Below are 26,388 nucleotides of genomic sequence, written 5' to 3' on the forward strand. Positions count from 1 at the left end.
TTTTTAATCTATACTATTTATCAAGCGTTTTATTGAGTAAGTGTCGTCCTCAACTAGGTCACTGACTTAGTAAGAGAATTATTAAAATGCCCTTTCATAATTAAAATAGTTATATTATTCAAGGGTATTTATGAGATTTGAACTCACATCAATTAGACTAGTAAAATATTAAATTTACCACAAATCCAAAGCTTCATTTTAATATCTTTTATACATCTTTATTTAATATGCATAATTTATTATCTCCACAAATTTTATATATGTATATAAAATATAAATAATGTTGTTAATCGAGTTAGTGTCATAAGTCCACTCGACAAGAACTACAATTGATGACAACACCATTATAATTAGTTGCAGTGCATTTAGCATGGTTAATTTGATGTGTTTATGTTGTTAATTTTACGTGTTATTATGATTAGTTAGTTTCAAAACATACATTTTATCATTTATTGTATGTTAATTTTAAACATATTTGTTTTAAATCTGTGATTTTCACACGAATGCTTGTATTAGGATTTCTAATTAATTTTTTTAAATATAATTAAATATATATTTAAAATCTATTTTTATTATAATAATATTTATTAAAGTTTGGATTAAAGGGTGGCTATGAATCCACTAGCTCATAGCTCATACATGTCTTAAACATCACAACTTACAAACTACGCACAAATTTGAGTTGGCTCACGGCTCATGGCTCATGTTGTTTTGTAGTTTGATTTGGAAAACAGAGGCCATTTACCGTCATCCCGCCATCAACATAAATAAGCTGCCCTGTGACATAAGAAGCCGCTGGTAGGCACAAGAAAGCCACCAAGGCCGACACTTCCTTCGGCTCGCCAAGCCGTCCTAATGGTGTTCGGCTTATGACTGTCTTTAATCCTTCTTCATTACCTTCAAAAAACTGCCAAAAAAAAATCTATTATACCTATAATTGCCTAATTATGATCATACTAATTGCTGAGTACTAATAAATGAAACATAAAATTATTCAAATTCAATTCGAAAAAAAGGGTCAAACTATTGAGCCAGCGGAGTTGAATATCTTAATAATGTACAAGTTTAATCTAGTTTTTTAAAGGTAAATTACACTTAAGATCATTAAATTATTAATAAGTTTGTGTTTGTCATTCAATTTTAAAAAGTTACAAAATAATCACTAAACTATTCGAAAGTATTCACTTAAGTCACTAGATTGTTAAAATCGCTGTTGTATAGTTTTCTTAGTCCGCATTGCTTGCACCAATCGAAAAATTTTCTTCCCCATCTCTTTTATAGTTCAATTTTTCCATGAAACAACTTTAAACGTTATAAATCCAATAAACAAAACGTCACTTGGAGCTCACTAGCATGACTTTTTTTTAAAAAAGAAAAGCTTATTAGGCCAGTGACTTAAATAAAAACTTTTGAATAGTTTAGTGACTTAAATGAAGATTTTCAAATAGTTCAATGACCCATTTGTAGCTTTTCGAAATTGAGTGACCGAAACGTAAAGTTACTAATAGTTTAGTGACCTTAGGTGTAGTTTATCCTTTTATAAATATATATATATATTTATTAGTAATTGAAAAATCTCAAACTGAACTCGAACTTCAACATAAATTATAGAGATTAAATTCGAGAAAAAGAATCGAGTCCCATTTCGCATTAGGTGAAGAAGCCTAATCAAGCAAGTTTGAGTAACTCGATTTTTCTTTTTAAATCTTGAATAGAATCGAAACTTTATTGAACTCAAACTTCTTATGGCGTGGATTCATTCGAGATTGATTCCAAGTTTATTGGGATTGAGGGAGTATAAAAGATAAGCATAAAGATGAGTTTCTTACGCGTTGAGAGAGGGGAGTTTTGATGACTGCAGGAGCAACGACATTAACCCTAATATTATCTCCTGCCCAATCACATGCCAAGAATTTCGCAAGATGGTTCATGGCCCCTGCAACAAAATCACTCAATTTTAGAGGGATTAAAGCACAAATTTTCCATTTCAAGGGGCCAAGGCCTCTACCTACCTCCCTGCTTATATACATGGTTACATGGTTAATCGTATCAAGCATTCTTAAATTATCACCTAGATTTTAAATTGGTTTTTGAACTCTAAAATATTTTAATTGAATATTCAAAGTATTGGTATTACATCAATCATGTCTATTCGTTAGTTTAATCGTCAATTTAGTCATTAAATGATAGTACGAATATATGAATCAAATTGTAAACATATCAGATTCAAGTTGTTTGCACGTAATTACAATTTGAACCACATGTTTTACATATGCTCTACACCATATTTGAGTTGGCAGTTAACAACCAAGCTAATAGTTAGATTGGTAGAAGGACCTGATTAACATGATAGTGATATTTTAAAGACTCGATAAGAAAGTTTTAAAGTTCCAGGGGACTACAATTTGAGTACGCCTTGAACTTGACAACATGTCCAATTTTGGTCTCTAAACTCTTTTTCGGTCCACATTAGTCCTTGAACATGTCATATTTTCTCAATTTGGTTCCTAAACTTGGATTATGTTAAGGCATGAGGACATGGAACTCTAATATTGGTCCCTAAACTTGGAATTTTTACATTTTATATCTAAGTTTAGGGGCCAAATTAGAAAAATTACCAAGTTTTGGGACTAATATGAACTAAAAAAATTTCAAGGACCAAACTGAAAAAAATGTCATGTTTATTTGTTTTTGTTTTTTTTATCGCATTTAATATTTATTAATAATTATTTGTCGAGTTAATCCGTTGTGTTTTGATAATCTCAATTTGATATGATTCCCAATTCTTGAAGCTACATATTTCCCGATATCCCAACTGTTTAAAATAACAATTTATATAAATATAAAACATGTAAAATATATTTTCAAACAAAAGAGAGTAAAATATTACCTTTGTTGGCTCCCAATATAGGCGCAGTACATATAGGTAATGCACCAACAATTGAAGAAATAAACACAACGCTTGCAGCGGCGGAAGCTTTCAAAAGGGGATGTGCCAATACACTAATGTTATAAGCCGATTCGAAGTTGGTGCTCGTCAAAAACGAAACATCTTCAGCCGTGTAATCCGTCACCATTTTCCCTATATTCGTTCCAACGTTATTTATCTGCAAATTTTACGGGTTAAATTGTGAATTTTTATTAATTTTATATAAACATAGGTTAAATTCTATGGGAGGTCCCTATACTATAGAGGTTACATCAAATTAATCCCTCTATTATTAAATAGATCAATTGTAATCCCTATACTACAAAAAGAATTAAACAAGTCCCTAAAAATAAAAATGTGATTCTATAAAGCAAGAATTATTATTAACTTTTTGATGAAATGGATTCAAATTACTTTACAAACTCTAATTAAGAATAAATGAGAAGATCTAGCTTGAAACCTCTTCTCAAAATTAAAACATTCAATTTAAGTCTTTTTAACTTTTGATTAAATGAAAAATTAATAATTTTATCTCGATCCCTTAAACAAAATTTCTAGCTTAACCCGTGTTTATTTGAGTCAACTTGTAATATATATAAGATTTACTTACATGAGTGTAAGACTTAAGTGGTTTTACACATTTCCATAAATTTTACACGGTTACTGTTTTAACAATTCAACAGTCATATTTCATACTCTATTTATGTAGATGATGAAGTTTGGCAAAATGAAAATTTATAATTACTGATTTTATGTAAAAAACTTTCAGCCATTAAATATATATTAATATAGACAATATTTTATATAGATATGATAAAGATATTGGATCGATTAAAAATAAATTTAAAGTTGCGTTGTTAAATATTAATAGTATAAAAGTTACATTAGGATGTAAAACCATTTAAGTTTTACATCGATATAGGTGGATCTCTTCCCATATATATATATATATATATATATAATGATCTTTCATATATATTTGAATATTAGCAATAATTTACCAGGATGTTAAGCTTCCCATTGAACACAGAGGAAACAGTGCTTAATAGATTTTCCCTTTGAGCTTGATTCGAAACATCACACACCGAACCTGTAACTCGAAAACCCTTTGCTTTCCATTCGAGTAAGCAATCGTTGAGCTCGGTTTCAGTTCGAGAACATGTATGCACAACGGCTCCGAGTCCAGCTAATTCCTCCACGATTGCATGCCTGATCATCGTCGCAGCAATAAAAATACTTGGTTTTCACATTGACATGAAATCGAACACATAGAATGCATAAAAAACAACAACACTCTTTTCACTTATATTTCCACTAAATTCATATCAAATCACGAAAAGGAGATGAACCCTTTTCGCGTTGTCTCATATTTTAGTTCTTTTTCTCGAATTTTTATGGAGTAGGGAGAGGAAAGTACCCGATGCCTTTGGTACCACCGGTGACAAGTGCAGTCAAGCCTTGAAGACTCCATCTTTTGTCTTTGCTACACCCCTCTGCTTCTCCCATTTTGCTTACTTCTCAGCTTCTTCTTCTTTTCTTTGGTCTTTATATAGGGGTACACAATTTCGTGTATATTTTTATACAATTAATATTGTAATGATTCAATCTTCATTTTTCGTATTCCATTAAGATAGTTTATGAATGTCAATTTTGACTGTAAATTAAAATTTTCTAACTGTTTGTTTTGTGTAAAAAACTTTCAACCGTCCCATTGATATTAATATATGAAATATTTTAGATTTATATGGTAGAGATATCAAACTGGTTCAAAATTTTACATCTATGACAAGTGTAATTATATTAATAGATTTAACAGTTAGATGGTTAAAATACCAATTTTAGTGTAAAACAATGTTAATTTTACACTTTAATTTTTGTACCTATATCGTTAAAATGTCGATCTAAAATATTTATTTTATTCCAAGATTTTTCAATTATTTTATTTATTTAATTTTTAAATACAATTTAAGGATACATAAAATAATATGACAATGCCAATGAACAATAATATGACACTTCATCATCGGTGAAATAATAAGGAAGGACTTTTAAATAAATATAAATAATTTTTATTTAGAAATAAATCCTAAACGTGCTTGTGGATTGAGCCTTATTCAGTTGACACAGTTATTATTGTAACAACCAAGAGGACGTGGGTTTGAACGGATTTACATGCGTGTTTTTCTTCAATTTAAGATTGGGAGGGGTTATGAGTAGAAGTATGCATTGTATAAAAAAAATTCGAAACCCTAAACTTAATATAAACTCTAAATCTTAAACTCGAAACTCAAGGGAAAGAATGTAATAATTTTATTTACTATATTTATTTGTGGATGGCACACAACCATCCACATAGTGTATGTGTTTTACTATATGTGTGTGTGGATGATTTGCTGAAAATTATTGCCATTTTCATAGAAATCCAAGCTATACGACCATGGTAGGTAGCCTGGCTGTTGTTATTATCGTATCAGTGTCGGTGGTTGTCGTTTTGGTTTAATAGAAATCCAAGCTATACGACCAAGCTATACAACATGTATAGGTACTATCAGGGACGGAATCAAAATTTTTTTAGAGGGTTGAAATTAAATTTTTATTTTTACGATAGTAAAAATATAATTTTACCATTTTAATAATTTATATATTTTATAACTTTATAGGATTAAATCAAATTTTTATATTTTAGGGGGCCAAAGTACAATTTTATTTGGGTACTACTTATTGATTGATAAGTATTTTGATATTTTAAATTAATTTTAATTTATTAAAATAATTTTTGTTTTAACTATTATTTTATATGAATAGATAATGAAATATGATGATTGTATTATTAAAATATTGATTGTATAAAAAGTTACAGAAGAGTGTAAAACCACTTAAATTTTACACCAGTGTAAGTGAATACCTCCCCAATAAATAGTTAGGTTGACAGAAGGACCTTCTTGACACGATAGACATATTTTAAAGATTCGATAAGAAATTTTTGAAGTTCTAGGGCCAATTTAAAATCTAGACTACAATTTGAGTACGCCTTGAACTTGACAACATCTCCAACTTTTGGGCTCTAAACTTTTTTTTGGTCCACATTAGTCCCTGAACATGACATCTTTTCTCAATCTAGTCCTCAAACTTGGATTCTGTTAGGGCATGATGGCGTGGAACTCTAATATTGATCCTTAAACTTGTAACTTTAACATTCTATATAATTTTTTAAATTCTTAGGTGATGATGACATGACACAATCTTAAAGTGGTACATCATCACACCTTAATTGAACTAAGTTCATGGGCCAAATTAGAAAAGAAAATTACTAAGTTTTGGGACTAATGTGGACCAAAAAAGGTTCAAGGACCAAATTGAAAAATACCAAGTTCAATGACTAAATATTGCTTCATCCCAAAAAATAAATAGAATACAATATGTTAAAAAAATAGAGGGACTAATTTAATAGTAGAGAGACTAATTTAATCATGTTCCTGTAATGGGGGCCTCTTAGATACATTCAACTATAAACATATTAAAAATAAAAACATCCTCGTAATAACATAACTTTGTAAAAGAATAGTATTGAAAACATACCACTTTAATTGATTGGATTGGGTTAGTTTGTGTTGGTTGTATTTGGGTTAGCACAAGTTTTAAAATTTTGAGTTATAATTTCATATTAGAGTTATTTCGATTTATTTTGGGTTTGTGCCATTTAGGGATAAAGCTCGGGTTTTGCATGTTGAATTATTATGGGGGTCTTTTTAGGTTATTTCAGCTTCGGGTCAATTTGGCTTCAAAATGTTGAACTTTTTTATTGTTAAATAGAACATATTCAAGTAGAATGGATCGAATTTTCATATTTGAGTAAAATTTGATAGGACTACAATTGCAAGACCCAACCCAAAATATTAGGCTCAGAAAATAGGTCTAAACAAAAAAATTAGACCTGTTTAAAATACGGTCGTACTCAAGCTCAAGCATTCAAGACCCGTGCTCGGCTCAACTCGTTCTCTATGTTTGTAATATATATTATATTATGAAATTTACAATACATAAAAATTAAACCTATAGTAATATATAATACTAAAAACATTAAAAAATATTAAGATGTCTATATATAAAATTTTAGTAAATGCAAAAAATATATAAAGCTATTAATATTAAATAAAAGTAATATAAATATTTTTCAAAATGATTAAAATATAATATGGACAGGCTAGGGTAAAATTCTAGGCCCATCTATTTTGCTAGGTTCAATTTGAGCAAACATAAAATATATCAATATCATGTTTAAGCCCAGCCCAAACTTAACCCGACCCTCCCAGCCATCAACATTTCTAACCCTACCCAAAATTTACTTGATGGTGTATATTATATTTGATCTCCCCTGAAAAAAAAATTGATTCTATTAGGTTACAATTATCATTAATTTTTGGGTAAACTACACTGTAGTCACTCAACTATTGGTTTTTTTTTCTTTTTTGTCACCCAACTATCTTAGGTTTTTGAGTATTTCTATTTTTTACGTTAATCAGTGGATGACCAAAAATGACAAAGTTGAATAGTTAGGTGATCATTTTATAACTTTTCATGGTTAAGTGACAAAAAACAATTTACTAATAGTTGGGTGGTGAATTTGAACTTTCTATAATTGAGTGACAGAAAAAGAAACCATAATTGGGTGAAGTCTATTGTAATTTACCCTTAATATTTTTGATGAAATGGACTCAAATTACTTTATTAACCCTAATTAAGATTAAATGACAAGATCTAGCTTAAATATTAGAGCACGAGTAATCGAAAGATTTAAATAAGCCTAAGGATTAAATTGCAATAAAAATATATATATACATACACAAAAATATTTTCAGTAATTTACCAGGATGTTAAGCTTCCCATTAAACTCAGAAGAAACAGTGTTTAGTAAATTTTCCCTTTGAGCTTGATTCGAAACATCACGCACTGAACCGGTAACTCGTAAACCTTTTGCCTTCCATTCGAGTAAGCAATCATTGAGCTCAGTTTCAGTTCGAGAACATTTATGCACAATCGCTCCGAATGCAGCTAATTCCTCTACGATTGCATGCCTGATCATCATCGTATTAATTGCACTATACTTGGTTTGTCACATTGACATAAAAACAAACACGTTGAAGACAAAAAAAAAAAAACTTGAGTTTGAGTATAATAAATTTGAATTATTAATTATGTCCCATAATTATTATTTTAGAAAATTTTTAAAATTTAACTTTTATATATATTTTAGAATTTTAGAATTTTTATGATTTTTAAAATATAAAATTTGAATTTTATAAATATTTTGAATTTTGAAAATTATTTTAAAATATTTTATTTTGTAATTTTTGTTGTGAGAGAGATTAATTTGATTATTTTCAAAGTTGACAAGGACCAAAAGAATATTTACACCAATCTGTTATTCAAATTATTGAGTTATTCGAATTGCGAAATTCAACTTGACTCGAACTCAAAATTCGAATCGAGTTATTCGAGTTGAATCGAATAATTCACATAACTTGAAACTCAAAATTATTTTCGAAACGAATTAAATCGAAATTTTGGTGTTACAAATCTATGGTGGTTTGAACAACATGGAGATAAATTATTGAGTTTATTTACGCTACCATTGATTTAATTTTAGTTAAAGAGGGAGTAATAAAATAGAAAGGGACTTTGAGTCTACATTTTATGTTTCTCTATATGATAAGCAAATGTACATGAAACATTTGAAAGAGAGATTTAGCTACTGTTGCTAATATGTGTTTAAGTCAGGCAAAGGGACGAAGATAACATCAGAATTTTACGTTGTTATTTGGGAGGGTTATGTAATAAAATAAACCAATAGTTTTGATTAAAGTAATACTACTATTTAACTTTAAACATAATTGAATATCATCATAAACTATTTCGTAACTTCAACTATACATTTTTTTGGGGTTAAATCAAGTCAGAGTTTTTGAAGTGCAAAGCATAAAGTTGAGTCGACTCGGAACGACCAGAGTTGAACAACATCTTTAGCTTTGAGTCGGTTGTTCTTTACAATAGAATTCCAAGATGTCGTAATGACATACATTGAATTTTTGCGCATATCCCACCATTTAAAATTGATTTCAGTTTCCTCCATGGATGGTTCCACCAAGCAAGCTTGAATGGCTTCTTTATTCTTCAAACGCTCAACCTCGGATTCGTTGAGGAACTCATGGGATTCGACTTGTGAAAATGGTATCAACAATCGACTCGCTTGAGGGTTCACATCGGAGAAAAACAGTTGCTTTTGAATCACCAAAACGCAATTTGATCCGCCCATGTTTTCAACAATATGTTGTTTCAAGCCTTCGGGCATCAGTGGCTTAGGTGGATAAGAGGTAATGGGTCTCTTGTTCTTGCTATTGTCTTCTTGGATTCGGCGTTTCCTTTTCAATCGACCATTCTTTTTCTCATTCAAGAAGGTTTGCTCTTGCATTTTTTCCTGGTCGACTCTCACAACTTCTAACAAATAATCCATAGCTGTCCATTCAGGTTGAATCCTTGTGTTCTTAAAATCTTCAGAAGTAAGAAGCTCCATTTTTTCTTTTAGATAATCATATAGCTATTAGGGTGGGAGTATAAATATATAGACATGAGGGCTGAACAGTTCGTGTAGAATTGGGTTTCTTTTTTTATGAAAAATATGAAATAAATCCAAATCCAAATCCAAATCCAAATCCAAATAGGAATAGGAATAGGAATAGGATGATTGAATTTAAATAGAAATCCAAATCCAATATGTAAAAAAAAAATTTCTTTGCTCTAAACATTGACAGAACCAGAAACCTATGACATCCTATTCCTATTTGGATTTGGATTTGGATTTGGATTTGGATTTATTTCATATTTTTCATAAAAAAAGAAACCCAATTCTACACGAACTGTTCAGCTCTCATGTCTCTATATTTATACTTCCACCCTAATAGCTATATGACTATCTAAAAGAAAAAATGGAGCTTCTTACTTCTGAAGATTTCAAGAACACAAGGATTCAACCTGAATGGACAGCTATGGATTATTTGTTAGAAGTTGTGAGAGTAGACCAGGAAAAAATGCAAGAGCAAACCTTCATGAATGAGAAAAAGAATAATGGTCGATTGAAAAGGAAACGCCGAATCCAAGAAGAAAATAACAAGAACAAGAGACCCATTACCTCTTATCCACCTAAGCCACTGATGCCTGAAGGCTTGAAACAACATATTGTTGAAAACATGGGCGGATCAAATTGCGTATTGGTGATTCAAAAACAACTGTTTTTCTCCGATGTGAACCCCCAAGCGAGTGGATTGTTGATACCATTTTCGCAAGTCGAATCCCGTGAATTCCTCAACGAATCCGAGGTTGAGCGTTTGAAGAATAAAGAAGCCATTAAAGCTTGCTTGGTGGAACCATCCATGGAGGAAACTGAAATCAATTTTAAATGGTGGGATATGCGCAAAAACTCAATGTATGTCATTACGACATCTTGGAATTCTATTGTAAAGAACAACCGACTCAAAGCTAAAGATGTTGTTCAACTCTGGTCGTTCCGAGTCGGCTCAACTTTATGCTTTGCACTTCAAAAACTCTAACTTGATTTAACCCCAAAAAAATTATAGTTAAAGAAGTAGTTTATGATGATATTTAATTATGTTTAAAGTTAAATATTAGTATTACTTGAACCAAAACTATTGGTTTATTTTATTACATAACCCTCCAAAATAACAATGTAAAACTCTGATGTTATCTTCATCCCTTTGCCTGACTTAAACACATATTAGCAACAGTAGCTAAATCCTCTTTCAAAGGTTTAATGTATATTTTCTTATTATATAGAGAAACATAAAATGTAGACCCAAAGGTCCTTTTTACTTTATTACTTTCTCTTTAACTAATATTAAATCAATGGTAGCATAAATAAAACTCAATAATTTATTATTCTCTCTCGATTTAATTCGATTCAAAAATAATTTTGAGTTTCAAGTTATTCGAATTATTCGATTCAACTCGAATAACTCGATTCAAATTTCGAGTTCGAGTCAAGTTGAATTTCACAATTCGAATAACTCAATAATTTGAATAACAGATTGATATAAATACTCTTTTGGTCCTTGTTAACTTTGAAAATAAGCAAATTAATCTCTCTCACAACAAAATTACAAAATAAAATATTTTAAAATAATTTTCAAAAATTCAAAATATTTATAAAAATTCAAATTTTATATTTTAAAAATCATAAAAATTCTAAAATTCTCAAAATATATAAAAGTTAAATTTTAAAATTTTCTAAAATAATAATTATGGAAATAATTCTAAAAAATATATAAAATGTATATTTGCTTATTATATGGAAGCATAAAATGTAGACCCAAAGGCCCTTTTTATTTTATTACTGTCTCTATAACTAAAATTAAATCAACGGTAACTTAAATAAACTCAATAATTTGTCTCCATACCCTTCAAATCAATTGCCAACACCACAAATTTGTAGCACCTAAATCTCGATTCGATTTCAAAAAAAAAAATTGAATTTCGAGTTATTTGAATTGTTCAATTCAACTTGAATAACTTGATTCGAGTTTTGAGTTCAAGTCAAGTTGAAATTCGCAATTTGAATAACTTGAATAATTCAAATAATAGATTGGTATAAATATCCTTTTGGTCCCTCTCAACTTTGAAAATTAGTAAATCGGTCTCTCACAACAAAATTACAAAAATAAAATAAAATAAATTTTATAATTCAAAAATTTATAAAAATTCAAAATTTATATTTTAAAAATTTATAAAATTTCTAAAATATATAAAAATTTTAAAATTTTAAAAATTTCTAAAATAATAATTATGGAATCTAATTAATGATTCAAATTTATCATACTCAAGTATTTTTTTTTTTGCTTTGAAAATTTTTCAAATATATATGGTTTCAAATTTATATGCTCTAACATGAAATTAGTTATAATGTAACAATATTTTTATTTAACATGTTTAATTTTTTTAATTTCACTCGATTCGACTTGACTCAAATTTCATTTCATTCGATTTGATTCGGAAAAAAATTCAAATTGAATTAGGATGATAAAATAGGACTTGTGAACTCGATTAACTCAAATTTTTTTTTACTCAATTCGATCGAACGCTCACCCCTAGTTACCTTTACTTCACCTATGGATAAAACAATTGTTACATCACCACATCCAAAACACTCAATTAACTAAATCCTCTTCTCAATCTCGAACTCATTCAAGAACTCATGTCATTCGACTTTCAAACTCAATATTTACAATCGACTCACTTGAGGGTTCACATAAGAGAAAAACAGTTGTGCATTTTGATCCTCCCATATTTTCCACGATATGGCGTCTCCTCCATAAAAATTCCTTCTTGCATTTTTTCTTGGTCAACTCCAACAAATAATCCAAAGAACTCCACTTGTGTTCCCAAAATATTCGCAACTAAGAAAATCTTAGGTAATTATGCAACTATTAGGGTGAAAGTATAAATATATACCCATATAAATGGTGTGTGTTAAGTTTTTTTTTTTATCTATTAATTTATTATATATATTTTTAAAAGGGTTAATATAATGAAAATCCCTGTAAAATAATTTTCTATAGCTATAGTGACATGAGGTCAGGAGTGATTCCATTTTTCATAGGCCTTGCTTAGCTAAATTACTAACAGTATTATCAATTAATACTATTTTATAATGATATATTGCATCTACAAATAATTCTATTAATCCAATTTGAAAATAAATGTAAGTATTCATTACTTTAGATGTGACAATTGAATTAAAATCAAAGTTTCATGTATGCATATGAATCATAATTCAAGTTTCACGTGAATAATTGCACCAAATCAAAATTTATGTATCAAATTGCACATTAAACCAAAGCTCATATATAAACTTGATATTCATTCTAAAAATAAAGTTTAGATTAAAGGGTGGCTATGAATCCTCAATTGGTAATGCAAAGGGTTGGTGTTAGTGGGTACATCCCACATTGGTTAAGTATAAGCTGTTAAGAGTGTTTTTATATGTACATCTTGCTCTCACTGAGCAATTGTGCCATAGGCTTATCACATGTTTTTTCAAGAGTGTTATTTTCTCCACACAGTTATTGTTCTGGAAAATCTAGGAATTTTTTGCTGTTTGGGCTGAAATAGTGGGGGTAGTTTCAGTGCTTTTTTTTACTTCTTTGCCCCTGCCTTTTTATTGTTTTCCCTTATGTTACTAGTATAAATAGAGGACTGATTTCTTCATTATTTTTACACTGAATAGAAACACAATCCTCTCCTCCGCTTTATGTCTGCGATTTCTTTATAAACTGTCATTTCTTTCCTTAATCACTTTAGAGAAAATTTTGTCTAGAAGTTTGGGTTTTTAGCGGGATCGACTATGACCCTCCAAACTTTTTTGGGAATTGTTCCTACTGTGATTTCTTGAGAAGGGCAACACCAATCAAGTTTCATCTTCCATATACGAGTGTACGAATATCGAAGGACTGTGTTAACCTTGGGGGATGAAATCCGCTACATGATTACACCGATCAAGACAAATTTGGTTCTAAGACAATGGATTTAACACGACGCAATAATTTTTAATTTCATATTTTGTTATTCATTTTCCAATCAGTGCTAACAGATTTGTTTTGCAATACCTTATTTCCAACATCCTCTAGTTCATTGCCCAAACCGGTCTTATACATCCCAACTTACCAACTACGTACACATTTGAGTTGGCTTGTGGCTCATGCCTCATGTTGTTTTGTAATTTGATTTGGAAAACATAGGCCATTCACGGTGATCCCACCATCAACAAAAATAAGTTGCCCTGTTACATATGAAGCCGCCGGTAGGCACAAGAAAGCAACCATAGCCGACACTTCCTTCGGCTCGCCAACCCGTCCTAATGGTGTTCGGCTTATGATTGCATTTAATCCTTCTTCATTACCTTCAGAAAACTGCAAAATAATATATCAATGTATCTATTATGTCTATAGTTGTCTAAATATGATCAAAACTAAATGTCGAGTCCTAATAAACGTAACACAAAGTTATTTGGATTTGATTAGAAAAAAGTTATCAAGTCAAACTATCAAGTTAGCTGATTTGAATATCTTAATTATTTAAAAGTTCAATCAAGTTTTAAGGGTAAATTGCACCCAAAGTCACTAAACTATAGTAAGTTTATGTTTTAGGCACCCAACCTAAAAAGGTTACAAAATGATCACTGAACTATTCAAAAATTTTGATTTTAGTCACTAGGTTGTCAAATTCGTTGTTTATAGGTTTCTCTATTTGCACCTCTTGCACTAATCGAAAGTTTTCCTTCCCCTTCTTTTCTACAATTCAACCTTCTTCTTTTTTTTTTTTTTTTTGCCATGAAATAGCTTTGAAAATCATGAATCTACAAACTAAAATCTAGACAACTTTCTTCTCCGATATTTGACATTGACCGCCAGATCGGCTTGGATCCAAGGTATGTTCTTCTACTTATCAATGGGTACTGATCCACTGTACCAATCATTGAATTGTCGTTTGAAGCTTCTTGGCCGAATTGTTTTTTTTTTTTTAAAAACTTAACAACCTAGTGACTAGAGGTGCTCATGGGCCGGGCCAGGCCCAGAAAAAATTTTGGCCCGGGCCGAAATATGGGCCTGAAATTTTGCCCAGGACCGGCCCAGGAAAAAATCATAAGCTCGAGCCCGGCCCGGCCTATTTTTTAATAAATATAAAAAATTTATTTTAAAAATTAAAAAAATTAAAAAAAGTATTTTAAAAATATTTTAAAATTAAAAAATTAAAAAAAGTATTTTAAAAGTATTTTAAAATTAAAAAATAAAAAATAAAAATATTTATTATATTCGGGCCGGGCCCGGGCCAAAAATTTGTGCCCGACGCCCGGCCCATTTTCTAAACGGGTCTCGTTTTTTTGCCCAAACCCATATTTCGGGCCTATATTTTTACCCGAACCCTCCCATATTTTGGGTGGGCCGTCGGGCCGGGCGGCCCAGCACCTCTACTAGTGACTTATATAAAAAATTTTAATAGTTTAGCAACTTAAATGAAAACTTTCAAATAGTTCAATGCCCATTTTGTAACTTTTTGAAGTTGAGTGACCAAAACGTAAATTTACTAGTTGTTTAGTGACCTTAGGTGTAGTTTACCTTTTTTCTAAAATTATATATTTCTATTAGTAATTGAAAAATCTGAATCCAAACTTGAGTTTCAACATAAATTATAGATTTTGTTTCAATAAAATGTCAATGGCTTAAAAGAAAAAAGATTTATATAGTTTGAATTCAAGAATAAGAATCGAGTCCATTTCATATTAGGTGAACAAGTCTAATCAACCAAGCTCAAACCGAGTTCGTTCAAGACACGGAGGGAGTATAAAAGATAAGCATAAGGAAGAGTTTCTTACACGTTGAGAGAGGGGAGTTTTGATGGCTGCAGGAGCAACGACATTAACCCTAATATTATCTCCTGCCCAGTCAAAAGCTAAGAATTTCGAAAGATGCTCCATGGCCCCTGCAACAAAATTAGATAATTTTAGAGGGGCTAAAGCTCAAATTTTTTATGAAAAATATGAAATCCAAATCCAAATCCAAATAGGAATAGGAATAGGAATAGGATGATTGAATTTAAATAGAAATCCAAATCCAATATGTAAAAAAATAATTTCTTTGCTCTAAACATTGACAGAACCAGAAACCTATGACATCCTATTCCTATTTGGATTTGGATTTGGATTTGGATTTATTTCATATTTTTCATAAAAAAAGAAACCCAATTCTACACGAACTGTTCAGCTCTCATGTCTCTATATTTATACTTCCACCCTAATAGCTATATGACTATCTAAAAGAAAAAACGGAGCTTCTTACTTCTGAAGATTTCAAGAACACAAGGATTCAACCTGAATGGACAGCTATGGATTATTTGTTAGAAGTTGTGAGAGTAGACCAGGAAAAAATGCAAGAGCAAACCTTCATGAATGAGAAAAAGAATAATGGTCGATTGAAAAGGAAACGCCGAATCCAAGAAGAAAATAACAAGAACAAGAGACCCATTACCTCTTATCCACCTAAGCCACTGATGCCTGAAGGCTTGAAACAACATATTGTTGAAAACATGGGCGGATCAAATTGCGTATTGGTGATTCAAAAACAACTGTTTTTCTCCGATGTGAACCCCCAAGCGAGTCGATTGTTGATACCATTTTCGCAAGTCGAATCCCGTGAATTCCTCAACGAATCCGAGGTTGAGCGTTTGAAGAATAAAGAAGCCATTCAAGCTTGCTTGGTGGAACCATCCATGGAGGAAACTGAAATCAACTTTAAATGGTGGGATATGCGCAAAAACTCAATGTATGTCATTACGACATCTTGGAATTCTATTGTAAAGAATAATCGATTCAAAGTTGAAGATATTGTTCAACTCTGGTCATTCCGAGTCGACTCAACTTTATGCTTTGCACTTCAAAAACTCTAACTTGATTTAACCCAAAAAAATGTATAGTTAAAGAAGTAGTTTATGATGATATTTAATTATGTTTAAAGTTAAATATTAGTATTACTTGAAACAAAACTATTGGTCTATTTTATTACATAACCCTCCAAAATAACAATGTAAAACTCTGATGTTATCTTCATCCCTTTGCCTGACTTAAGCACATATTAGCAACAGCAGCTAAATCCCTCTTTCAAAGGTTTAATGTATATTTTCTTATCATATGGAGACACATAAAATGTAGACCCAAAGACCCTTTTTACTTTATTACTCTCTTTTTAACTAAAACTAAATTAATGGTAGCGTAAATAAACTCAATAATTTATCTTCATGTTGTACAAACCACCATAAATTTGTAACACCAAAATCTCAATTTAATTCGATTCGAAAATAATTTTGAGTTTCAAGTTATTCGAATTATTCGATTCAACTCGAATAACTCGATTCGAATTTCGAGTTCAAGTCAAAGTTGAATTTCACAATTCGAATAGCTCAATAATTTGAATAACAGATTGATATAAATACTCTTTTGATCCTTGTTAACTTTGAAAATAAGCAAATTAATCTCTCTCACAACAAAAATTACAAAATAAAATATTTTAAAATAATTTTCAAAAATTCAAAATATTTATAAAAATTTAAAATTTATATTTTTAAAAATTCTAATATATATATATATATAAGTTAAAATTTAAATTTTTTAAAATAATAATTATGAGACATAATTCTAAAATATATATAAAATGTACATTTGCTTATTATATGGAAGCATAAAATGTAGACCCAAGGGCCCTTTTACTTTATTATTCTCTCTTTAACTAAAATTAAATCAATGGTAGCTTAAATAAACTCAATAATTTGTCTTCATACCCTTCAAATCAATTGCCAACACCATAAATTTGTAGCACCTAAATCTCAATTCGATTTCAAAAAATAAAATACAATTTTAAATTTTGAGTTATTCGAATTATTCAATTCAACCTGAATAACTTGATTCGAGTTTTTAGTTCAAGTCAAGTTGAATTTCGCAATTCGAATAACTTAAATAATTCGAATAATAAATTGGTATAAATATCCTTTTGGTCCCTCTCAACTTTGAAAATTAGCAAATCGGTCTCTCACAACAAAATTACAAAAAATAAAAATAATAATTTTTATAAATAAAAAAATTATAAAAATTCAAAATTTATATTTTAAAAATTTATAAAATTTCTAAAATATATAAAAAATAAAATTTTAAAATTTTCTAAAATAATAGTTGTGGAACCTAATTAATGATTCAAATTTATCATACTCAAGTATTTTTTTTTTTTTTGCTTTGAAAATTTTTCAAATTTATATGCTCTAACATCGAATTAGTTATAATGTAACAATATTTTTATTTAACATGTTTAATTTTTTTAATTTAACTCGAACAATTTTACTCGATTCGACCTGACTCGAATTTCATTTCACTCGACTCAATTCGAAAAAATTTCAAATTGAGTTAGGATAATAAAATAGGACTTGTGAACTCGATTAACTCAAAATTTTTTCACTCGATTCGATCGTACGCTCACCCCTAGTTACCTTTACATAACCTATGGATAAAACAATTGTTACATCACCACATCCAAAACACTCAATTAACTAAATCTTCTTCTCAATCTCCAACTCATTCAAGAACTCATGTCATTCGACTTTCAAAATCAATATTTACAATCGACTCACTTGAGGGTTCACATAAGAGAAAAACAATTGTTTCTGAATCACCAAAATGCATTTTGATCCTCCCATATTTTCCACGATATGTCGTCTCCTCCATAAAATTTCCTTCTTGCATTTTTTCTTGGCCAACTCCAACAAATAATCCAAAGACCTCCATTCAGGATATAACACTTGTGTTCCCAAAATATTCGCAACTAAGAAAATCTTAGATAATTATGCAACTATTAGGGTGAAAGTATAAATATATACCCATATAATGGGTGTGTCTTAAGTTTTTTATCTATTAATTTATTATATATATATATATATATATATATTTTAAAAGGCTTAATATAATGAAAAATACCTGTAAAATAATTTAATAATCAACTAAGGCCTCAATTGAATACAACATTCAATTGAGTCTTTAATCTTTTTTTGCTTGGCAATTAAGTCCTTAATTAAATATAAGCAATCAATTAAGCCCTCGAAAAACAACTTTCATGTAAACCCCTAACGATAGGAGCTCAATTGATTATTTAGTTATTTTACAGTAGCTTTTCATTATATTAATCCTTTTAAAAAGCAACTTTTAAAGCTATATTTTTCATAAAAAGACAAATATTTTCATAATAATAATTGTTATTTTAAAATAAATATTTTTTTAATCATTTATAATTGAGTTTGTTTGGTTGACTCGTGAAGTCAATTCAGTAAAAAGACCTGAATATGATATAAATACAGAGAAAAGCTTTGGTGAATTAGGGAATGTGTAACTTGAGAATGACTTGATAACATGCGTTTCGGCCTTTGAATTTTGATTCACTTTGGTGTCGGGTTTTTAGAAACAAGTACTTGAGTAATGTTGCTTTCTTGAGTGATGAAGTTAAGCCAAATGTTTCCTCTACTTGGAGAGGTTTATGATATAGTGGCCAAGGGTTGTAAATGGGAAGTAGGGGATGGTTCAAATATTCGGTTCACGTTCGATTGGTGGGTGGGAAAATGACCGTTGAAGGATAATCAAAACACGAACCAATCGGAGAACGGTCTCGGATTATATCTCGAAGGAGGGTTTGTGGTGGTGCCAATCCCTTGCGTGAATAGAGAGGTTGTTAAAGACTCTTGTTGTTGGGGGTTGGAGACTTCTGGTAGATTTTCGGTAGGCTCAGCTTATTATATGCCAGCAAAAATGGAGTTCTATAGCAATAGTGACATGAGGTCCGGAGTGAATCCATTTTTTCATATGGCTTGCTTAGCTAAATCACTAACAACATTATCGAATTAGTACTATTTTATAATGATATATTGCATCTACAAATAATTAAATTAATCCAATTTGAAAATAAATGTAAGTATTTATTACTTTAGATGTGACAATTGAATTAAAATCAAAGTTTCGTTTATACATATGAATCACAATTCAAGTTTCACGTGAATAATTGCACCAAATCAAAATTTATGTATCAAATTGCATATTAGACTAAAGCTTATATATAAACTTGATATTCATTCCAAAAATAATATTAAAGTTTGGATTAAAGGGTGGCTATGAATCCCCTGTTGGTAATGCAAAGGGTTGGTGTTAGTAGGTATATCCCACATTGTTTAAATATAAACTATTAAGAGCATTTTTATATAAATTTACTTCTTGCTCTAATTGAGCAATTGGGCCATAGGCTTATCACATGTTTTTACAAGAGTCTTATTTTCTCCACACAGTTATTGTTTTGGAAAATCTAGGAATTTTTTGCTGTTCGGGGTAGTTTCAGTGCTTTTTTTTACTTCTTTGCCCCTGCCTTTTTATCGTTTTCCCTTATGTTACTAGTATAAATAGAGGGCTGATTTCATTTTTTTTTTACACTGAACAGAAACACAACCCTCTCTAAAAAACATTCCTCTCCTTCGCCTTTTGTCTGCGATTTCTTTATAAACTGTCGTTTTTTTGCTTAATCACTTTAGAGAAAATTCTGTCTGGGAGTTTGGGTTTTAAGTAGGATCGACTATGACCCCTCCAAACTTTCTTAGGAATTGTTCCTACTGTGATTTCCTGAGAAGCGCAACACCAATCAAGTTCCATCTTCCATATTCGGGTGTACGAATATCGAAGGACTGTGTTAATCTTAGGGGATGAGATCTGCTACATGATTACACCGATCAGGGTAAGACGATGATTTTACCACGATGCAATAATTTTTGATTTCATACTTTGTTATTTAGTTTACAATCAATGATAACAGATTTGTTTTGCAATACCTTATTTCCAACCTCCTCTAGTTCATTGCCCAAACAGGTCTTATACATCCCAACTTACCAACTACGTACACATTTGTGTTGGCTCGTGGCTCATGGCTCATGGCTCATGTTGTTTTGTAATTTGATTTGGAAAACATAGGCCATTCATGGTGATCCCACCATCAACACAAATAAGTTGCCCTGTTACATATGAAGCCGCCGGTAGGCACAAGAAAGCCACCATAGCCGACACTTCCTTTGGCTCGCCAAGCCGTCCTAATGGTGTTCGGCTTATCATTGTATTTAATCCTTCTTCATTGCCTTCAAAAAACTGCAAAATAATATATCAATGTATCTATTATGTCTATAGTTGTCTAATTATGATCAAAACTAAATGTCGAGTCCTAATAAACGTAACACAAAGTTATTTGGATTTGATTAGAAAAAGTTCAATTTTTTTTATCATTATCGAGTCAAACTATCGAGCCATCCGATTTGAATATCTTAATTATTTAAAAGTTTAATCAGGTTTTTAGGGTAAATTGCACCCAAAGTCACTAAACTATAGTAAATTTATGTTTTAGTCACCCAACTTAAAAAGGTTACAAAATGATCACTAAACTAGTCGAAAGTTTTGATTTTAGTCACTGAACTGTTAAAATCGTTGTTGTATAGGTTTCTCTATTTGCGCCGCTTGCACTAATAGAAAGTTCTCCTTTCCCTTTTTTTCTACAATTCAACTTTTTTTTTTGCCATGAAACAGCTTTGAAAATTATGAATCTACAAACCAAAATCTAGACAACTTTTTTCTCCGATCTTTGACACTGACCGCCAGATCGGCTATATTCTTCTACTTATCAATGGGTACTGATCTTGTACCAACAATTGAATCGTTGCTTGGAGCTTCCTAGCCGAAGTGTTTTTTTAAAAAAACATAACAACCTAATGACTTATATAAAAAAAATTAATAGTTTAGTAACTTAAATGAAAGCTTTCAAATAGTTCAATGCCCATTTTGTAACTTTTTGAAGTTGAGTGACCAAAACGTAAATTTACTAGTTGTTTAGTGACATTGGGTGTAGTTTACCTTTTTTTAAGATTATATATTTATATTAGTAATTGAAAAATCTCAATCCAAACTTGAGTTTCAACAAAAATTATAGATTTTGTTTCAATAAAATGTAAATGGCTTAGAAAAAATGAAATTCAATCAAAGCTCGAACCGAGTTTTGAAATTTTAGTTGAACTCAAGCTTCTTATGACACGAGTTCGTTCAAGACCGATTACAAGTTTATTGGGGCGGAGGGAGTATAAAAGATAAGCATAAGGAAGAGTTTCTTACACGTTGAGAGAGGGGAGTTTTGATGGTTGCTGGTGCAATGGTATTAACCCTAATATTATCTCCTCCCCAGTCAAAAGCTAAGAATTTCGAAAGATGCTCCATGGCCCCTGCAACAAAATTAGACAATTTTAGAGGGACTAAAGCACAAATTTTCCATTTGAAGGGGCCAAGGCTTTATATCCAACATTCTCAAATTATCACTAAGATTTTAAATTGGTCTTTGAACAAAAAAAATATTTTAATTGAGTTTTCAAAGTATTAGAATTATATCAATCAAGTCTTTTCATCAGTTTGGCTGTCAATTTAGGTATTAAATGATAGTTCAAATCTGACATGGTACATATTTAAAACACATGAATCAAATTGAAAACACATTAGATTCAAGTTGTTTGCACGTAATTAAAATTGAACCATACGTTTTAAATATACTCTACACTATATTTGAGCTGACAATTAACACCTAAGCTAATAGTTAAGTTGTCAGAAGGACCTTATTGACATGATAGGATATTTTAAAGACTCGAAAAGAATGTTTGAAGTTCTATGGCCAATTTAAAATCTAGACTACAATTTGAGTATGCCTTGAAACTTGACAACACTCCAACTTTGGTCTCTAAACTTTTGTTTGGTCCATATCAGTCCCTGAACATGACATATTATCTCAATCTAGTCCTCAAACTTGGATTCTGTTAGGGCATGATGGCGTGGAACTCTGATATTGGTCCCTAAACTTGTAACTTTAACATTTTATACAATTTTTTTTAATTTTTTAGGTGATGACATGACACAATCTTAAGGTGGTACATTTTCACACCTTAATTGAACTAAGTTCATGGACCAAATTGAAAAATACCAAGTTCAAAGACTAAATATTGCTTTATCCAAAAAAGTAAATAAAATACAATATGCAAAAAAATAATTTTATAAATATAAAACGTGTAGAATATTACCTTTGTTGGCTCCATAGATAGGCGCATTAAATACAGGTAATATACCAGCAATAGAAGAAATAAACACAACGCTTGCAGCGGCGGAAGCTTTCAAAAGGGGATGTGCCAATACACTAATGTTATAAGCCGATTCGAAGTTGGTGCTCGTCAAAAATGAAACATCTTCCGCCGTGTAATCCGTCACCATTTTCCCTATATTCGTTCCCACGTTATTTATCTGCAAATTTTACGAGTTCAATTCAAATCCAAATTTTTATTAATTCTATATAAACATAGGTTATATTCCATGGGAGGTCCCTGTATAATAGTGACTAGATTAATTTAGTCCTATTATTAAATGGATCAATTTAGTCCCTTTAGTACAAAGAGAATTCAATTGCACTTCAGTTCCAAACAAAATTATCTTGATCACCAAATTAGCTTGGATTTTCGAGTGTTTTTAGTTTTTACATTAGCCAGCTGGTGACAAATAATCACAAAATTAAATAGTTAGGTGACCATTTTGTAAATTTTTATATTTGAGTGACCAAAAAAATTTACTAATAGTTGGGTGGTCATTTTGTAACTTTCTATAATTGAGCGACCGAAAAAGAAACCATAGTTGGGTGAAGTCAATTGTAATTTACCCTTAACTTTTTGATGAAATGGATTAAAATTACTTTATTAACCCCAATTAAGATTAAATGACAAGATCTAGCTTGAATATTAGAGCACGAGTAATCAAAAGATTTAAACAAGCCTATCTCGAGGATGAATTTGCAATATATACATACACATAAATATTTGCAGTAATTTACCAGGATGTTAAGCTTCCCATTAAACTCAGAAGAAACTGTGTTTAGTAGATTTTCTCTTTGAGCTTGATTCGAAACATCACACACTGAACCGGTAACTCGTAAACCCTTTGCCTTCCATTCGAGCAAGCAATCATTGAGCTCAGTTTCAGTTCGAGAACATTTATGCACAATCGCTCCGAATGCAGCTAATTCCTCTACGATTGCATGCCTGATCATCATCGCATTAATTGCACTGTACTTGGTTTGTCACATTGACATAAAAACAAACACGTTGAAGACAATAATAATAAAGAAAAAAGAAGGTAACCATTTCGTGTGGATTTCCACTAGATTCACATCAAATCTGTGTCTCAACACGAAAATAAGATTATCCCTTTAAGTGTGGTGTTGTGTTTTAGTCATTTTTCTCGTGTTATTTTTATGGGCAAATTATATTTAAGGTCATTAAGCAATTAATAAGTTCACATTTTGATTATTAAATTTCAAAAGTTACAAAAATTGTTAGTAAACTATTCGAAAGTTTTCATTTTAAGTCACTAGGCTATTAAAGTCGTTGTTATATGACATTCTCTGTTCGCATCACCTATATCATTCGAAAGCTTTTTTTCCTCTTTTATTCTATAGTTCAGTTTTTTTTTTATAAAACAACTTTAAATGTCACGATTTTAGATCGACTTTGATCCAATGTATGTTTTTCCATTTATCAATGGGTATTGGTTCACATACCAATCGAAGAATTGTCGTTTAAAGCTCATTAGTCAAACTTTAAAAAAAAAACTTAATGACCCAATAACAATAACCATTTTTTAACTTTTTAAAATTAAATAATTAAAATGTAAATTTATTAATAGGTATAATTTACCCTATTTTTATCGAATAGGAAGAGGAAAGTACCCGATGCCTTTGGTACCACCGGTGACAAGTGCAGTCATGCCTTGAAGACTCCATCTTTTGTCTTTGCTACACCCCTCTGCTTCTCCCATTATGCTTACTTTCTCACCTTCCTTTTTTATGGTGCTTCATATATACGTGTGTGTATATATATATATATGGATGGATGGATAATATGCTGTAAATCAGAATTGTTTTCAGCCACAGAACGAGATTAATCATGTACTATTTATCTTCAAATCAAGGTTAAATTCTGTCATTAGTCCCTGTATTTTGCAAAAGTTATGAATTTAATCCCTATACTTTTATATGATCATTTTTAGCTCTTGTACTCTCCAAATTTTAATATTTCAGTCATTACCAGATAGTAACTGTAATCACTGAATTTTGTCCGGGACGAATTTACGTTTTTTTTTAAAAATTATGTTTTAGCCCCCGAATTTTTCAAAAATTACATTTTGACCTCTAGTTTTTTTCTAAATTTACATTGACCCCTAATATTTTGTAAACTACATTCGGGGCCCTAAACTTTCCATAAATAACATTTTAGCCCCATATTTTCCTAAAATTGCATTTTTGCCCCAGAAACTTTGCGCCCTTTACATTTTAGTCCTTCTGGACTTGTCAAATCACCCAATCTGCAGCCGAGCTACTCCAGCAGCCTCCCTAGGCCATGATTGCTCCACTGCCACCTGAAAACAAAGAGGAAGAGGACAAAGTGGAAGGTTTTAAAAGGAAAAATTGAGGAGAAAGGGGGGATGGAGTTTTTGCAGCAAAAAAAATTTAAAAAAATAAACAGCAGCAAAATATTCAAAAAACAGCAGCCCAAAACCTCCTCCCGCAATCATCGCCGCCGCACCGCCACCGTGACACCTCCACCACCATTATCTACAACCCAAACAAGCCAAACAACACAAAAACAAAAAAAAAAACAGCAAGTAGCAACCCAAAAAAAAAAAGGGAAACAGGCCCTAAAAAAAAAGAGGGGCAAAGTAGCCCAGAAAAAAAAAAGGAAGAGCAGGCCATTTCTTAGCAGGCCAGCAGCAGCCCCAGGCCCAGACCAGTGCAGCCCAACAGAAGTGAAGCAGGCCCGATTGCGGCAGCCCAGTACTAGCAGTAGCCCAGCAAGCAGCTAGCAGGCCAGCCCACCAGCACCCAGCCCAGCAAAAAAAAAGCCCAAACAGCCCATAACTTTGGGTTTTGGTAAATTCTTGAACTTTTAATTTTGTCTAAATATTTAAATGTTATCCCGGTTTTAATATTATTGCATATTTTTAAGTATTTTTTTATTTTGTATTTATGTTTTTTTTAATTTTATTTTATTTTATTCGTTAAATTCGAACAATTTTGATGCATGAGGCCACGAACCGATTTAGCATTAAGTCACTGATTTCATCGCTATGTTGGGTAAATATCGATGGCTCGTGTTAAATACGGGACGCCCTTTTTTTTTTTTTTAAAATGAAGATATTCAAAAATTCTCGTGTTTTTTAAAAATAGAAAAGGTTTCTTGTGTTTTAATAGAATCACGATTAAATATTAAGTCGAATCGATTTGACACTAAATCAACGATTTCATCGCCATGTCGGGGTGAATATCATCGATTCGTGTTAAATACGGTACGTTTTAAAAAAAATCGTGTTTTCAAAAGTTTTCATGTTTCCAAAATTTCTCGTGTCTCAAAAAATAATAATGAAATTTCCCGTGTTTCAAAAAATATATTCGTGTTTTTTAAAAATAATTTCTGTATTTCAAGTTTTCGTGTTTTCAAAAATTTCTCGTGTTTAAAAAAATTTCGACTTTTCGCTTTTCCAAAATTTTTCATGTTTTCAAAACTTGTCGTGTTTTCAACAATTCTCGCATTTCACAAATTTTCGTATTTTAATTTTATTTTATTTTTTTGTCTTAAAAAAAATCTCGTGTTTCAAAAATTGTCGTGTTTCAGAAATTTTCGTATTTTCTAAAAATTTCCGTGTTTCAAAAATTTTCATGGTTTAAAAAATTGTCGTGTTTTAAAAATTTTCGTATTTCAAA

General features: G+C 30.7%; 4 protein-coding genes across 8 annotated transcripts; 1 reads left to right on the forward strand and 3 right to left on the reverse strand.

The window, feature by feature from the left end:
- Window positions 1-553: 553 nt before the first annotated feature.
- On the reverse strand, window positions 554-4,514 carry LOC128031853 (tropinone reductase homolog At1g07440-like). Its single transcript, XM_012607867.2, has 5 exons — window positions 4,347-4,514; window positions 3,931-4,138; window positions 2,891-3,107; window positions 1,830-1,936; window positions 554-907 (listed from the first exon to the last, which is right to left on the reverse strand). Exons 1-5 carry the CDS (start codon window positions 4,433-4,435, stop codon window positions 695-697), a joined length of 834 nt encoding a protein of 277 aa, XP_012463321.1. The 5' UTR covers window positions 4,436-4,514; the 3' UTR covers window positions 554-694.
- A 4,368-nt stretch (window positions 4,515-8,882) lies between these two features.
- Window positions 8,883-9,500, reverse strand: LOC105781267 (B3 domain-containing protein At2g24670-like). The gene has a single exon (XM_012605805.1). It carries the CDS (start codon window positions 9,498-9,500, stop codon window positions 8,883-8,885), a length of 618 nt encoding a protein of 205 aa, XP_012461259.1.
- A 412-nt stretch (window positions 9,501-9,912) lies between these two features.
- LOC128036236 (B3 domain-containing protein At2g32645-like) lies at window positions 9,913-10,533 on the forward strand. The gene has a single exon (XM_052627177.1). It carries the CDS (start codon window positions 9,913-9,915, stop codon window positions 10,531-10,533), a length of 621 nt encoding a protein of 206 aa, XP_052483137.1.
- A 3,047-nt stretch (window positions 10,534-13,580) lies between these two features.
- Window positions 13,581-24,503, reverse strand: LOC105782838 (tropinone reductase homolog At5g06060). Of its 5 annotated transcripts, none has more exons than XM_012607866.2 (5): window positions 24,358-24,503; window positions 23,464-23,671; window positions 22,667-22,883; window positions 15,369-15,475; window positions 13,581-13,905 (listed from the first exon to the last, which is right to left on the reverse strand). In XM_012607866.2, exons 1-5 carry the CDS (start codon window positions 24,444-24,446, stop codon window positions 13,693-13,695), a joined length of 834 nt encoding a protein of 277 aa, XP_012463320.1. In that variant the 5' UTR covers window positions 24,447-24,503; the 3' UTR covers window positions 13,581-13,692. The 5 variants fall into 5 exon arrangements, with proteins under 5 accessions (XP_012463320.1, XP_052482563.1, XP_012463319.1 ...); XM_052626603.1 differs by having other exon boundaries at window positions 23,464-23,695; window positions 24,358-24,500; XM_012607865.2 differs by lacking the exons at window positions 13,581-13,905; window positions 15,369-15,475 and adding exons at window positions 20,314-20,705; window positions 21,717-21,823.
- Window positions 24,504-26,388: the final 1,885 nt, after the last annotated feature.

The sequence above is a fragment of the Gossypium raimondii genome, chromosome 13 (genome assembly GCF_025698545.1).
Source record: "Gossypium raimondii isolate GPD5lz chromosome 13, ASM2569854v1, whole genome shotgun sequence".
In the NCBI taxonomy this organism is placed as follows: domain Eukaryota; kingdom Viridiplantae; phylum Streptophyta; class Magnoliopsida; order Malvales; family Malvaceae; genus Gossypium; species Gossypium raimondii.